Source organism: Equus przewalskii, chromosome 5 (assembly GCF_037783145.1).
Source record: "Equus przewalskii isolate Varuska chromosome 5, EquPr2, whole genome shotgun sequence".
Lineage (NCBI taxonomy): Eukaryota > Metazoa > Chordata > Mammalia > Perissodactyla > Equidae > Equus > Equus przewalskii.
This window is the reverse complement of record NC_091835.1, coordinates 71,880,267-71,895,480: the sequence shown is the minus strand read 5'-3', so window position 1 is coordinate 71,895,480 and position 15,214 is coordinate 71,880,267. Positions and strand designations below refer to the sequence as shown.

The window sequence follows — 15,214 nt, the reverse complement described above, 5'->3', positions numbered from 1 at the left end:
GCGAATTGACAGAAACCCCAAGATAAACTTTTAAAAATAATATCAGTTTTATTAAATATTCGAGAACGGATCCAGAGGTCGGATTTATACAGGAGGGTAACACGAGGGGATTTTTTTAATTTATTTTTTTTCTCCTACTGGCTAAACAAACGTCATTCACTTTTTTTCTCTCTTTTTGTAATTTTCCCTCTTTTTTTTTTCCTTTTTAAGATGGGATTGGAACACGGACGCTGCTAAACATAAATATAAATACAGAGACCACAAATACAGCTAAAAATATTCACACAGAAACGGTCACAGTTTGTAATATGCCATAATGACCCCCAGGATTCTTTAAATACAATTCGCCTGGGCTGGGCATTTGCTGGGGCAGAGGGGCCGGGCAGGGGCTGCGGGGAGGCCCTGGGGGTTGCTGCGGGGCCACGACGCGCCCTCCTTGGGCCTCCCGCCCTCCCCGCTGCCAGGTCGGGCCCTGAGGCCCCGGAGCCAAGGCCCGGCCCGAGCCGGCTCTCTGCGCGGGGGCGGGGTGGGGGCGCCGAGAGGGTGGGGGGCCAAGTCCTCATTTGGAGGGAGATCCCTGGAGTCTGAAGCGAGGTTCAGGGACGGAGCCCCCAAGGCCTGGGCGGGGGAAGGGGCCTGTAGACGAGCCGAGAAGGAGCTAGCAGGGAGCAGGGAGGAGAAGACGCGTGGTGAGAGAGTTTGTGCGGTCAGGGAGAGGGTCCAGAGTTGACTTGCAGGTCCATATCTGACTCCTAATTTTGTTTTAGGGAGTCAAAACACATCAATTGTGCCAGTGATAAATACAGAGTGTGTGATTAGGAGGGAGTTGCGGGGAGCGAGGGAGAAGGAGAGAGAGGGGTGGCAGGGACAGTCCTGGTCACTCTTTCTGCTTCTCCTCTTCTGTCTCTTCCCGCTTTTCCTCTTTTCCGCCCAGGCTGTCGGCCGCGGCCCCTCCGCCGCCCCCCGAGAGCGTGGACGTGAGATTAGATTCTTTTTTCCACTTCATCCGGCGATTCTGGAACCAGATTTTGATCTGTCGCTCGGTCAGGCAGAGCGCATTGGCGATCTCGATGCGCCGGCGCCGCGTTAGGTAGCGGTTGAAGTGAAATTCCTTCTCCAGTTCCAGGGTCTGGTACCGCGAGTAGATCTGGCGGCCGCGCCTCCGGTCCGCTCCGTAGCCGACCCCTAGAGATCCGGGCACAAAACACACTAAAAACAATCAGCAAGGCATCCTCCACAGACATTTAGCCTAGCAAAGTCCTGACCCTCCCAACTTGGCCAAGCAGCTCACGGCCCCCTCGGGCTCCAGCCTTCTCCCCTTTGCCCTGCCCCACCCCCACTGGGGGTACAGCCAGGATCCCAACTTCCTTCAGTCTCCTCCATAGGTTGGTAGGTATGTGTCACAAAGAAAAGGGGATAGGGGGCGAGAACCAAGCAGAAAGCTGTAAGTCTAAAAGCTGGTTTTTGAAAAATGCCAAACACTGGGGATGAGGGCCCCATTTCTCAACGACTGGGCTCCCCCACCTCCCCAAGCATCCTAGCTCCTTGGAAACTTCTCCCCACTTCTCTGCCCCCTCCTCTCCCCCTCCCTTCTCCTCAGACTGACTCCTCGACTTTGGGGGGCTCCTCCACCCCATACCCCTCCCCTCCTCCCCTGCCCTGTTCCTGCCCCCTCAGCTCGCCTTGGAGCCTAGGAGCCCTCCAATCCGTCAGGGGCCGAGGGGGCCAGGCCCCTGTGAGCAAGCGGGAGGCGAGCAGAGGGGGCAGAAGAGGGGGCCCTGTCTCGGCGTCGGCGAGGAGACGAGCGTGATTGTTTTTATGGGGCCATAAAAAACTCTCTCCGCCCGTTCTTCTAGGGAAGCCGGTCATAAAGCCAGTTCAGTTTATTTAATTTATATCTCGGAGCTGTAAAACTCACCACTGTGCGAATTCATTCGCTGCATCCAGGGGTAAATCTGGATACTGGCTTTCTGGTCCTGGGGCGCAGTCCTGCCCTGCTCAGAACTAAAATCCTGAGCGATTGAGGTCTGTGTGTTATGTCCTAAGGTGTTTTGTCTGCAGTTTGAGAGCATGTCTTTCTCCTGGTAAAAGGAATTAGATCCATAGTCATACGGCCCCCGGCTGGAACTGAACACGACATTCTCCTGTGGCGAATAAAAGGGAGTCGAGTAGATCCGGTTCTGGGCAACGGCCGCTCCATAGGTCGAGAAATGCCTCACTGGATCGTAGGCGGTGGAATTGAGGGCGACGTTGGGGAGGACGTCCTGGCCCCCGGCGAGGTGGCAGGATAAGGAAGGGTTAGTGAAGTAGGAATTCATCCCTTTGCCTTTACCTGGTCGGGCTATGATTTCTTTAATATTTATTTCTGTCTCCAGTTTGTACTCGGAACTAGATGGTTATAGGGACGGCTCCAATCCAGGACAGACAAAATGACAAAGTCAGCTGACCCCCTTCCAGCCAATCGCAAGCCAGATGTCAAGAAGGGGGAAAAAAATCGCTTCTGCTTCTGTTGATTCCCTAGTTGAGACTAAGTGTGTGCTTTGAAAGTAAGACTTGGATTTTTAAAATATATATACATATATATATATACATATATATATGTGTGTATATACATATGAGGAGGGGCCGACTGATTTGGAGGTGGAGAAAGGGTGAATGTCCACAAGCAAGGCCTTGCACTCCAGGCAGAGTTGCACTCCCAGAAAATCTCTCAGCCCCAGCTAACTTTGCTGTGCTGTGGTCAGTGCCAGGGCTGGAGAAATCCGTGTACTTTCAATCTGATTTCGTCTTTTATATCTGCCCCCTTCTAAAATTACGTCCTGATTTCTCCATGGGAGGAGTTCCCTCCCAGCTCAAGGGGAGCCCCAGAAATCCTACAGGAAATCCTGGTTTGACACTCCATGGAGTGAGTTCTCATCACTAAACCAGCATATTTTATCCCCAGTAATTTTAAAAAAATCAAAAGTAGAAATAAATTGCATAAAACACGGTGCTCAGAGGAAGGGGAGTGAGGTTGAGAGTCTGGGGTGTAGGAGGCATGTGGGGAGCCACTACGTCTAAAGGGCTAAGGGTGAGACTTAAGGGTCCAGTGGCAGAGCAGAAGGGGGCAAAGGGCCAGGCGTCTGCTTCCCTCTTCCTCCCAGCCCCCCTCTGCCTCCTCCTCAGGACCCCCTTTTTGGGGAAACTCTTGCAGCATTTTTGCCTAAAAGGGAAAATGTATGAAAATACAATAGAAAAGAGCAAGAAAGAAGTAAAAGGTGGGAGGGGAGGGGAAAGGAAGGAAGAAAGGAAGAAGAAAGAACTCTGAGAGTCTTTCTAGACACATCAACTCCTGTTTATGTTGGTGAGAATTTATGATTTGGAGCCAGCGAGGGCCGGTGGGGCAATTCACATAGGATCCAGCCAGAAAGAGAAGGCTGGTGGGGCTCTGATGGACAGTTAGTGTCCCGCAGGCTCAAGCCCCTGCCCAGGTCACAAGCCCCCTGCCCCCTCCAGACTCTCTGCCCTGCCAAGGGAGGCGCCCCTGGACCTGAGCTCTGGGGCTTGGAGATTCCAGCAAAGGGCTTCTGGAGAGCTCTAGCCCAGGGGCCAGCCACACCTGGTGGGGCCAGGCCTCTCAGCAGCCTCTACCTCCATTTTCTTTCCACCTTGGGGCTAAGGAAAAGGAAGAGAAGGTTAGGAAAAGGCAGCTGAGTCGGAGGCTCCTAAGCGAGCCGCAGTGGGCGAACGGAAACAGCGGAAGGTGTGCAGACGGGGTTTTTCTCCTGATTAATCCAAACTTAATTTGATATCGTGACATAGGGTGAAAACACTTTGAGTTGACAAAGAGGGGGCGGTGGGGCAAGCAGAGGGAGCAGGGGAGGCTCCTATTTTCCCTTCACCATTTTTGGGGGGGGGGGGGACGGCTATAACAAGAACCCGGATGTCGCCGGATTTTATGATCTTTTCCTTCTGTGTAACAAAGCGGAGTAATCAATGGGTAGCAATAAAGCCATAAACGGGACTACGCTGGGAAAAAACTCGTTTATTCATCTTCTGTAGCGTTAAGGTTTCCCTGGAGTGTCGCTAGGGGGGAAAAATAAAGTTTCGAACCCAAAAGCAGACAGTGTGTAGGAGCTGGTAGAGACGTATTAGTTAATACATGAACCTCGTTACGGGATTGAAGAGTCTTCCTGCCAGACAACGTGTGTGTTGGGTTTTAAAAATACAGCCTCAATCCTTCAAAAAGGAGGGAAGTTTGTTGGTATTTAGAAGGGTAGGAGAAAGCCCCCTATAATTATAAAGATTCCTCCTCTTGGACCATACTTTCTTCTCCCCAAGGAGTTGAAGGAGAAGAATAGAGGGTTCTTAAGAAAAAAAAAAATTGAGACGACTTGTCTCATTTTGGGGTAATATGGCAGGTACACAGACACCAGTGTGAATTGCATTCCGCTCTAGAATCCAGCTGTCCTCAAATTCATGGCATGCCTGGACAGAGGTTTCCAACAGCTGGCTGGGGCTCCAGGCCCCCTGGAGGGGGAGAGGGAGAGGGAACTGGGGGTGGGGAGACCCAGGGGAATGAGCAGAGGAACAAGTCAGTGCACCCCTGGACACAAGTAGCTACTCTCAGTGTCCCAGCCTCCCTCCTGCCCTAAGGGTAGTGGTGTAACACGCAGCACAGGCCGGAAGAGAGAGTAAATTCCCTCCCCCCATTTCAGAGAGAGATTGCTAGAGGGATAAATCATGTCAGTGATATTTCCTTCAAGATATTAAATTGTTGCAATGTACAACAAATTGAATGATGGAAGATAGGATGTCTTAATGAGGTTTCGCTTTCAATGAGTGTTGATTTTCTACGTATTTTAAAATTTCTTTTATGGGTGGGTGGGGGAAGGAAGGAACTTGGAAGAAAGAAGGGGCTTCTGGGGCACCATGTGCTGCAGCCCCCTAGCAAGGATGCCTGGGTTTCCCTGAGCCTCTCCTAAACCACGTCTGGAGGGGAGAGGGGCCCCAAAGTTGGGGAGAGACTCCTTGGGGGCCTAAAGGCGGTGGGCACGGGGGTGGGTGACCTGAAGAGCAGAATGTAAGTCTCAGCCCCGGAAAGTTAAGTGTTTTATTACGTCCCTAAACAGAGGGCAGAGACTGAAAGGTCTCGCCGATTTATAATGAACAGAAACCAGCTGCTGGGGGAGAAAGGCAGAAATGCTGGCGGGGGGAGAGAAAGAGAAGCAGAAATACAAATAAATTCCCCCACAGCATAAGGATTTTTGGTAAAATTAATTTCCAACACACTCTCCCCCGTCACCTTCCGTTCCTGAGGAAAGAAGCGCCTTCCTTCAGTTAGATCTTTAATTATGCAGCTGAAATTTGCTGGAAGGATTCGCTCTAAGGGGGGAGAGCTGGTCAGATGAGCCCAATCTTCCCTCCATTGGATTATATTTTCCTTTTCTCATTTCATGTTAATTTTATTTTTTTGGCGAAAGAATGACTGTCTATAGGGGAAAAGCTGGGACTTGGGTTTTTCTAAATATATTTCTATTTTCCTGTTAAATTTGTCTGAAAACAATTATGGGAACTCATCAGCAGAAGCAAGAACAGATGTTTTATGAAAACTGCAGTTGAGCTCTGTAAATATGCACAAGTCCTGGGAAGGGGGGGAGAACTTGTTCTTTGTTTCTATAAAACAAGCCCAGAGAAATCAGAGTACACCCCATCAGGCCCGCAGGTCTCCGAGTGGCTCTGCCCCTTCAGCCTGCCTCCGGCATCGGGCATTCCGAGGGGGTTTGGCTGTGCGAGAGCAGATTTTTGCTTTCAGAGCTGTAATTAGTGGATTCAAAGACAGAATGCAAAAAACACAGAAAAGGAATAAAGGGAGGAAAGTTGCTGCTCCCTGCTCCAGTCCCCCCAACCCAAAACACATGCTTTTCATGAGCGCTAATTATAGGAGAGGAACTTACTGCAGGCACTATGGGCCTGAGTGGGGGCCAGTCACTGGCCTGGAGTCCCCAAGGCTAAGGGTTGCACTGGAGGGTGGGCACTGGGGGGTTTCCCAGGGCGAGTCAAGCGCTCCTACGCCAGCTTTGCCCGCTCCAGGCCAGGGGCTGTGGCCTGGGCAGCTCTGAACTGGGGATAGGGTGGGTGGGACGAGACTCTGGCCCTGAAGGGGTTCCTGGGCAGGCCTCACCTTGCCTGCCTTTACTTTCCACTCTGCTCTGGAAAACATATTAGTTTCTTGGGGAAGGGTATCTGAAGTGAGAGGGATAAGATTTGGAATTTTTATTTGGGGACAGTCTTTTTTAGAGCTTCTGCTTAGTTTGTGCTCTTCCAGTCTTCTCTCCCCAGGTCCCCCAACTCTGTGCAGATGTCTGTGACTTGCCCAGCCTCACACACAGATACACACACTCTATTGCTGGCTGCCGGCGCCACCAACTACAGCTCGGCGCCTCTGGAGGCTGGTCAGGGACCCCGGAACTGGAGCCGCAGGACTCAGCAGCGCTTGGCTTGGGCGCTTGGCTGCCTGGAAGCCACTGCAGCTCCCCGACTCACCCTCCAATTCTCTATTTCCAGAGTGAGAGGGGAGCAGTTGCCCCACCAGCCCCTTTTGTGCCACTGGGTGAGGGCTGAAATCCCTCTTGCAGAGAAAGCCGAGTTTCAATAATTGCTCAGCTCAGCTCACCTCACAATTGCACTGTTTGGTTAAGGCTTTGCTGCTCTAGAGCAACGGCTCAGTTGCCCTGACTGGCTTATGATTAGATTTTTTAATTTAAAAATTACAAAAATGAATCCTGCTTCAAATGCCTAGTGTTTTGTGTCCGAGCTCCTTTGATCTCCAGAGAATGTGGAGTAAAAGGACTGCAGAGAGAGTCTCCCAGACCGCCAGAGAACCTGGCCACGGGGAGCTGGGTCTGCCTGGGGACACCAAAGCACAGCTCCCCCAAGGAGCCCCCAGTTTCTCACAGATATGGTGGGGAAGTTGTCTGAGCACATACCCCCCCCCCCCACACACACACACACATTGCATTCCAAAAAAGAACGCTCCTCTCCTTTCAAAGTTCAGGCATGGAGACACTTGGATAAAAGTGAAATTTGACACACCTAACCCGGAAATGAATCCCATTTGGGGGTGCTGATATTCTGGGGACAGGGCCCAGGCTGGTCAGCTGAATGGAGTTGGGGATCAGCAGGGAGGGGGGAAGGAGGAAGAGGCCAGATGGGGCATGTCAAGCGCCTGAGAACTGCCCCAAACACCTCCAAGGCCTGGGCTGGCGACTCCTCTTTTGAGCTAAGAGGTTGAGATGCTGCCAGAGCTGCTTTTGCTTTATTTGCAATTAAACAGAGAAGAAAAGTAGATGGAGGGGCTCAGCTAACTCTTGTCATATTTTCTCTCCTCCTTCTCTCTCTCCTTCCAGATTTCTGCCTGACCCTTCCTTACCAACACGCCACGTAATGCTGCTACCATCAGCGGACACAGACTCCCACATCTGCGTTTGTTTGGCTTCTCAATTCACTTCTCTGGCTGAAGAGTCAAAGTAAAATAGGTCCCAAGCACCTCTGTCCCAGCCCTGAGCCCCTTGTGGCTCCCTCTGGAAGAAATCATTTCTGGCTTTTTGGGGCCTTGCCCCCAGGCCTCCTACCTCTATCCAAAGCAGCTGAGTATCAACTGAGGAGGGGGCATGCAGAGAACCTTCAGACACAGTATCTCAGCCCATGGGGAATGAGGAGGGAACCCAGATGCTGAGTGACATTTCAGAGAGGCAAACCAAGTGCCCCTCCTTGGCCGAGGAGAAAAAATTAAAATCCAGAATATTCAGAATGTTTTTGGTCTCCAGAATGAGGCCTCAAGAGGGTGTCAGATGAGGAAGGAGGGGCAGTAGTGAGTGTGCTGCCCTGGGCTGGGCCAAAGGATACCCAGCTTCCTGGCTTCTCTTATGCCCCTGCACACAGAGCACTTCTTGGACCCATTTTGGAGGTTTATGAGAATTGTAAAATTCAAGAACATGGCATTTATGACGTCACAGTGAATTGTCATGAGGAAACTGTAAGTGTCACAAAAGTTATATACAGCAGGAGTTTTGTGCGTGGGTGCCCTGCCTCCCCTCACTTTTTTTCCTCTTCCCCTTCTCCTGGTCTAAGTTCTCCCACTTGAAAATAAAATTGTTATTATGTTCTGGAACAGTAAGCCAACAATGAAACATCGTCCTCATTTCCCTATAAATAATTTTATCCTTTATTGTTTGCAGATCTAAAAGAACCATTTCATCTGCGCTGGTGAAAAAAGGGAGAGAGATGGGGAGGGGGGAATTAATTTCAGAAACGAGAATATTACTTATTTCGATGATACTCTTTTAGATTTGATAGCCAGGAGCAAAATTAGAGGCGAACACCAGCCTCTCCGACTCTACACCTGGCGGGACTGCAGATTTATAGGATCTTTAGCGAAGGGGCAATTTAATTTTGTAGGATTTGCTTAAATTCACTGCTATTTTGGGGGGCTGAGGAGAAGGGAGGGTGAGGGGAGAGCGACATGCTTTATCTAGCTTCATGAATCCACCAACATTACCCTGATTTAAACCCAACAACCTGTGTCTCAGGGAAAACTCCTGCAGAAAGGAGTGGGGAGTGGGGTGAGGGGGCTCGACTTTCTCAATGACTGAGGCCCCCTTAACCAAGCAGTTGCCGGGCGGAAGGAAGAAAAGCCGGAGGCAAGGGGAGGGCTGTTCTGTCTCTCCACCACCAGGACACCCGGAGGTTTATGGTGTCCCCATAATTCCCCCAACCCTATAAACAGCTGCCCTATTTTAGGCGATTTCTGCTTCCTCCGCTCGGAAAGGGACAACGAGGGCGGAGGTAATGGCGGGAGCGGGGTGCCGGAAAGGGGAGGGAGTTCGGGATAGCGCTGCACTTTGTTCTCCGGGGTGAGTTTGCTGGTTTGGCGGGTTTCTGACGCAGGGTGGCAGCAGACAAAACAAGTAAACAACTCATAGACACAATAAACAGGGGCGGCTGCGGGGCCGTGGCAGAGGCCGTGGGCTGGGTGAGGGGCGCAATTTGGGGGTAATGTCACGCTAGCACCTCGGGGTGGCTGAGGCCCAAAAGCCGGAGGCTTGATGCTGGCAGGGAAAAGGTGGAAGAAAGCTGTGCGCCTCAGCACCGCAGCATGTCCGGACAGGAGAGTCCTGGGAGGAACCGGATCGCCTAGGGAGTGGAGGAAAACCCGCCAGCTCCTCCTGTCCTTTCTTTCATGGGGTTTTTCACAGACATTTATATCTCCCCCTGCTCTGTCTTTCCCTGGCCCCAGAAGGGAGAAAGGCTAGAAAAGGACGCTGGTTAATTCCCAGCCTCAGCCCACATTCAGTGCTCCAGGCCCACAGGCGGCTAGACCGAGCGTCTTCTCTGGCACTGCCCGTCAGCCTTCTCCCTGGCTTAGGTAGCTGAGAGGATTAAAATGCAGTCCCACCAGTAACCAGATCTGAGTGTTTGGAGAATTTAGCCCCCAAACTGCCTCACAAATGCAGGCAAATCTGGGGTCCAGTGAGCAGCCAGGACGAGCATTGGTGGGGGACAGATGTTCACTGCACCCCTACCCATTCTGGCTGGCCTTCTCCACCAGCCCCTTCAAGCACCCTGTCAGGCAGCAGCCCCAGATCACTGCCCAGAGGCCACCTTATTGACCAATTCCCTCCACGCCCCTGGTGTTACGGCACCAGGGCCCAACCGACCGCTCAGAATTGCTCATAGGCCGACTGCACCCATCAAAGTTTCCCACAGAGATCACTTTCAACACAACTGGATCCCCCTGGTAAAACAGTCTCTGAGTTGGGGAAGTTCGCAGGGAGGTATAGAGAGAACCTAGAGGGGATTCAGTATTTTCCCAGCCCAGCTGCTTGGACTGCAAAGGCAATAAGGTCTGAGAAAGGCTTTGTGGCATCCGTTGGTTACTGGAACCCGCATACTCCGATTCCAGCACGCGCACACATTTCCAGCAGAGCACGCACAGAAGGCCTTCTTGGTGCACCCAGTGCCTCCTTGAGCCCACTCGCATCCAGTGAGGGCTAACAAAATTTTGCATGCACATAAAACGGTGTTCGAGCGAATAAAGGCATGGTAACACACAACTAACTACCGGGGAAATATGAGTCTGTATATATTCATGCATAAGTCCGAGTCTGTACATTTGAGCCTGTATATAATAAATGTATTAAGCTACCAAGCCTGGTTTTGGAACACAACAGGCAACCCAACAAGACCGCCTTCTCCAAACAAGGTCGAATTCTTCCTGGGGATCACAACTGTCAGACAAGAGAGAGAAAGGGCTTGCTTTGCCAATTTCTCCTTAACCAGGAACTGGCACATGAAATACAGCTGATGGCTAGGTTGACAAAGCCCATAAGGGGCAGGCCTGAGGTGCTCAAAGAGTGGACTCAGAGGGGAACTCTGGGGGCCAGAGGCTCCAGGGAGTGTTGCCAGACCCTGACCCACAGATTCAGTGCCTCCTAGCCTCAGCCCTGGGTGTGCAGAGTCCTTGAGCCAGATTCTATTCTCAGCCGCTCTGGCTATTATTAGATAATCACAGCAGTGCCCTCCTGCACGAAGGACCACGTCAGCAGGGAGCTTGGCCTGCAAGGAGGCTGGGGGTTGCCACTGACGGCCCCTCTTGTGCTTCTGTTTGAGCCCAGAGAGGGAGAGAAAGACGGGAAAGAAAATCGAAAGTAAGGAGGGAAGGAGGAGGCTGGCGGCTGGGGCCAGGTTTATTCCCGGCCAGACTAGAAAACTGGAAACCGAGGCCGGTCACTGCTGCTATGCTCTCTGCATCTCTCAGTCTACGAGGAGCAGTGTAGGGGTGAAGGGTGTGGGGGTCTGCAGGACCCTAGCCAGGAAGGGATAGAAAATCAATTGATAAAAATATTATATAAGGACATCTCAGGATGGTTCTGTTAACCCGTCCACCACGAACCCCAGCACCCTGAAATCTCACCAACAGCGCATTCGGTTAGATCCCCGTAGGCCGAGAGAAACACCCCAGCCTAGCCGGGCCCACCTCTCCGAAGGGAGGGGGCCCCTCCGATGTCCCAGGTGAATCCCCACTGGCCTTCTCCGGAGACTGTTTTCCTGGGGGCAAACAAAGGAGACTCTCGTGCCCCCCCCCCCCCAAGTCAGTGCAGCCATCTGCAGGGGCGAGGGCAGCCAGCGGGGGCAAACAAAATACAACAGGCGAAAGACAGAAATAGAGGCCTCACCGGTCGGCGGTTCCCACATTACGCCAGGAGAAAGGCTCCTATTTTCAGGCCTCCGGGGCCCCTCCACCGGCCCACCGGATGCCCCTGGCCCTTCGCAGGCCGGGCTCGGCGGCCGCGGCCGGGATCCCCGGGGCGTCAGCGCCTGGGCCGCGCGGAGCGGCGGGCGAGCGCGAGGCAGCCGGAGCCGCGGCGGGCTGGGCCCATTTGGGGAGAGCCAAGCGCTTTTCTCGATCGTAAACAAGGAAAGCGAAATTAGCCCCTCGGCAGACGCCTCTGCCGACACACCAGTCCTAGTTGGGGGGGGGGGGGAGGGGGAGAGAAAATGCCATTTCTTCCCCCGGGAGAATACCTCAGAGGCCTTTATGTCGGCTGCGAAAGGGGAATTTTGGGGGGGGCAGGAGAGGATGCGACGGGGGTTGTAGGGGGAGGGGAGGGAAGATTCACCGTGTACTCGGGCTCAAGGGGTGTGATTTGAATGCAGTCGAACTATATTTTTAAGAATTTGATAAAAACAGGTCCCCCCCCCACGCCCCCAGGAGACGGGTCAGGGTTTAAACAGGAAATCAAGGAGCGATCCCCTCCCCCACTCGGGCTTGGAGGAGAAGCCCAGTCGCGCTGGTGGGAGAGGATGGGGCGGGGGGGGGGGGGGGGGTGGCTCTGGGCTCGGATTGAAGGTGAGTCTGGCCCCCAGACTCTCAGGCCTTTCCAGGAATATGCGCTCCGCCCCCCACCCCGGCTCTGGGGTGTGTCTACCTGGGTGTGTAAGCGCTTGTGTGTGCGTTGCCCTTTATAAACAGCAGCTCACACGTATGGGGCCGCCTCGGACCCAGGCCAGGGAGCAGGGCGGGGTCATATATCAAACTGCAACACATTCAGGGCCACGTACATTTGGAAGAAATTAAGCCACTGTGTTATGAAACCATATGTGTCGGGTTAAGACTATACAACACGCCATTAGCACCAATTATTAGGAAGATCTCGAGCTCCCAGGACCCTCCGGGCCGCCTAATTCTGATGTCCCTACCCCAGGAGCCAGCCGCGCCTTAAGTCTTCACTGCCTCCACTCACGCAGGAGGCCTCGCCAGCGAGGCCTGGGCCTGTCTCCACCCAGCCTGGGGCCTCCCCAATTCCCACCTCCGCCCCAGACACAGCAGATTCTAGCCCAGAGCAGCCAGGCGAGGCGGGTGAAGCAGCCCAGTGGGTATCCTGGGTGGCGTGGCTGCGGTTGGAGGTGGGGACACCCGGCCAGGGGAGAGACAGCGACTGGCCCCTTTCCTCAAGCACAAGCTGGCTTTTGAGTACCGCGTCCCCCACCCCCACTCTCACCCCCACTCATCCACCGGCAGTGCAGCGCACCTCCCATCTTCCCATCCGCTCGAGTGGGGGCGGGAGCCGGGGGTGGGCAGACGCTCTCCCCTCAGCTGACGGGCACCAGCCACCAGCCTCCCCCCTAATTGCCAATTAACAGGCCCCGCCGCCCGCCTAGCTGCGCTCTCTTCCTGCTCCGCGGCCCGGCCCTGGGCTGGCACTGCGCATGTGTGAGCTCTAGCAGTCGCGCAGTCCGAGAGGGAGTGGGCTGCGGAGCAGGGAGGGGGCGCTGGAAAGTTTGTTTGGGGGTTGGGGGGCTGACTTTGCTCAAGGGGCAATGGTTATAGCCTACAGGTTCTCTCTCTCCTGCCCTGCAGTTTGAGCTTCAGGGCCTCCTCGATCCCAGTCCCATTAGCCAAGAGGCCGCAGATCTATAACAGGTAAGGACACGGTGGGCGTCAGGCAGCGGATCGGCGCACTGGACCCCGGCCTCGAGCCCCACAGGCGCAGTCCTCTTGCCCGCCAACCCCCAACTTCGGCGTACAGTGACATCAGGAAAACACACTTCCCCCACTACCATATTCCAGTTTAACCCAATTTCGCCCCCCCACCCACTTTTCCTCCCCATAATTGCCCACGCGCCCACCCTCTCGCCAGCCCCCTCTCCTCTCTAACCAAGACAAGCCGCTGCTGTTCTTATCTTGAAACCGCCACCCAGCTACGGACCATTAGTTACATATTTGAACCAATAAGGAAACACTTACCGGGCGCTGCTGTCACTCGCCCTCTCCCTCTCTCTCTGCCTCTCTCTCTCCCACTCTCTCTCTTTCTCGTCTTCCCTCATTCTGTGCCGCTGCCGAGCCTGTCTCAGCTCCACACACATACATATACTTTAGATAAATTTAAAAATAAAAAAGAATAGTCCCAATAATCAAAAAGCCAAACAAAATTAAGGGGAGTTGCAAGAAGGGGGCAGGAGGGAAAGCCTGGGAGAGGTGAGGGGCGGAGGCATCTGCGGCTCCCTATCGCAACTCCTGCTCCCTCTGTCCTCCTGCCCCTTGGGGGGCTCAAGGGTTGGGAAGGGAGAGAGAGGTGCCCTCAACTCCTGCCTCTCCCCGCCTCCCCCCTCCCCAGGTGGCCCCCAGCTTCCGGCAACTCCACCTGGGAGGAAAAAAATTAAATAGGGGAAGAAAATAATTATTAATCTGATTAATTAAAAAAAAATACTGGGAATGAAGGGAGCGCCCAGCGCAGGTTTCCCTGGCAATGGTTAGGCTCTTACAGGGAGGACTGTTCTGCGGAGCGCTCCGAACGGACAAACCACAATAAAAAGTTCACGTTCATGGATGGAATCCACATGACTTCTTGTGGCCAATCCAACTTGTGAGTCGATCGTAAACTTTTATTACTCAGCTGTAAATTTTCTGCAAACAACCGGGAATGCGATGCATTTGTGTAGCGTGTGCAAATGGGCGCCGCGGTCGCCATGTTTACCCAATTCTCTCGAAAAGGGAGCATCCCCCGACCCCCACCCCACCCCCACCCACCGCCCACTCCCCACGGGGCCGGACAGCTCCAGGCTAGCGCGGAAAGGGCAAAGGGAGGACGCGAGAAGAGAGAAGGAAGGATTCTGGCGCTGAGTCGGCTGCCTCCCTTTGCCATGCCGAATTTTAAATATTTTCCTTAATAAATGGGGTATTAAGGTTGGATCTGGGGGAACGAAGCATTGCAAAGGTTTGTGACATTGGGGCAGTGACGGCTGGCGGGGTGGAGGGACTGAGAAGGGGTGCGCTTCCTACCCCTACCTATTTTTCTGGGAAGAGAACATCTTTCCCAATGGGGTGCCCCCAGCAGCCCCCCACTCCACCCCAGACAGAACGGGAGGGGCAGGCCGCTGGAAGCCTCAAGCAAGCTGACCTGGCCGTGGTCTGAAGAGCAGAGAGCGCTTGCCCCGGCCCTGGGCAGTGCTGCGGAGGGAGCAGGATGGGTGGGACTAGAGAGCAGGCTCCAGAACCCTCGAAGCGCCCTAGCTCCTTTCTCAGAGAAAATGACACTTTCCCCCAAGACCATCCCTAGTGTCAGCTCTCCTCAACTGCTAGGTTCAAACGGCAGCTGGCTCCCAATCTTTTTAGAATTGAAAATAAACTTAAAGGTCAGGATCTTGGTTCCCATTTCTTTTTCTTTTAGGTGCAAGGCGCCTTGAAGCCTTTTCTGTCTTGTCAGGTGGCCCACACCCGCCTGCCTTTTTCAGAAAAATTCCAGTGTCCTGGCAGCTGGGACACACCCTGGAGGCCCTGAAAAAAGAACATTATCCCTCCCTAAAGCCCTCCTTCCGTGCTGAGTTCCGAGTCCCTGAGGCGCCCCCCTCCTTTCTCCAGACCCCTAATTTTAGTGATGAGTCCAGTGTGGGGAAAACCAGAATAGGTTCCCTCATAGAGACTCTTTGCCAACCAGTCGAAGCTCAGGTACTCTCCCCGCCAACTGGAGATGTGAAGGGCCAAAACTCTCCCCTAAGTCCCACACAGAGCTGGCATGGGGTCTTCCATGCTTGGGTACCCCACCCCAACCAACAGGGGGTCCCTCATCCCCTCCCCAGACTTCCTCCACAGTAAGCAAAGCAGCTCTCTCAGCCGGATGCAGGGACCTCGTTTCTTTTACAAACCCACCCATAAATTTTATAACAGGTAGTT

General features: G+C 53.5%; 2 protein-coding genes across 6 annotated transcripts in view; both read right to left on the bottom strand.

Moving 5' to 3' along the window:
- HOXC4 (homeobox C4) overlaps positions 1–15,214 on the bottom strand; it is a 60,265-nt gene that overhangs the window by 24,597 nt on the left and 20,454 nt on the right. For 2 of the 4 annotated variants that reach the window (XM_070619602.1, XM_070619603.1), the window contains exon 1: positions 13,289–13,420. The exons of 1 other annotated variant lie outside the window; for it this stretch is intronic. Coding sequence is in view for 1 of the 3 variants with exons in the window: in XM_070619604.1 (XP_070475705.1) it covers positions 11,217–11,235 (19 nt within the window). In the remaining 2 variants the exon portion in view is untranslated. Of the gene's footprint in view, positions 1–11,216; positions 11,532–13,288; positions 13,421–15,214 lie in introns of those variants that run through there. One more of the 4 variants, XM_070619604.1, reaches the window with a different exon arrangement.
- On the bottom strand, positions 26–13,429 carry HOXC6 (homeobox C6). Of its 2 annotated transcripts, XM_070619608.1 has the most exons (3): positions 13,289–13,429; positions 1,919–2,264; positions 26–1,185 (listed from the first exon to the last, which is right to left on the bottom strand). In XM_070619608.1, exons 2-3 carry the CDS (start codon positions 2,070–2,072, stop codon positions 878–880), a joined length of 462 nt encoding a protein of 153 aa, XP_070475709.1. In that variant the 5' UTR covers positions 2,073–2,264; positions 13,289–13,429; the 3' UTR covers positions 26–877. The 2 variants fall into 2 exon arrangements, with proteins under 2 accessions (XP_070475709.1, XP_008525879.1); XM_008527657.2 differs by lacking the exon at positions 13,289–13,429 and having other exon boundaries at positions 1,919–5,109.

Coding starts and splice junctions, on each gene's coding strand:
- HOXC6 (XM_008527657.2), bottom strand. CDS start 2,318: ATGAATTCCTACTTCACTAACCCTTCCTTATCCTGCCACCTCGCCGGG. Junction 1,186..1,918: donor GCGAATGAATTCGCACAGTG/GTGAGTTTTACA, acceptor CCGGATCTCTAG/GGGTCGGCTACGGAGCGGAC.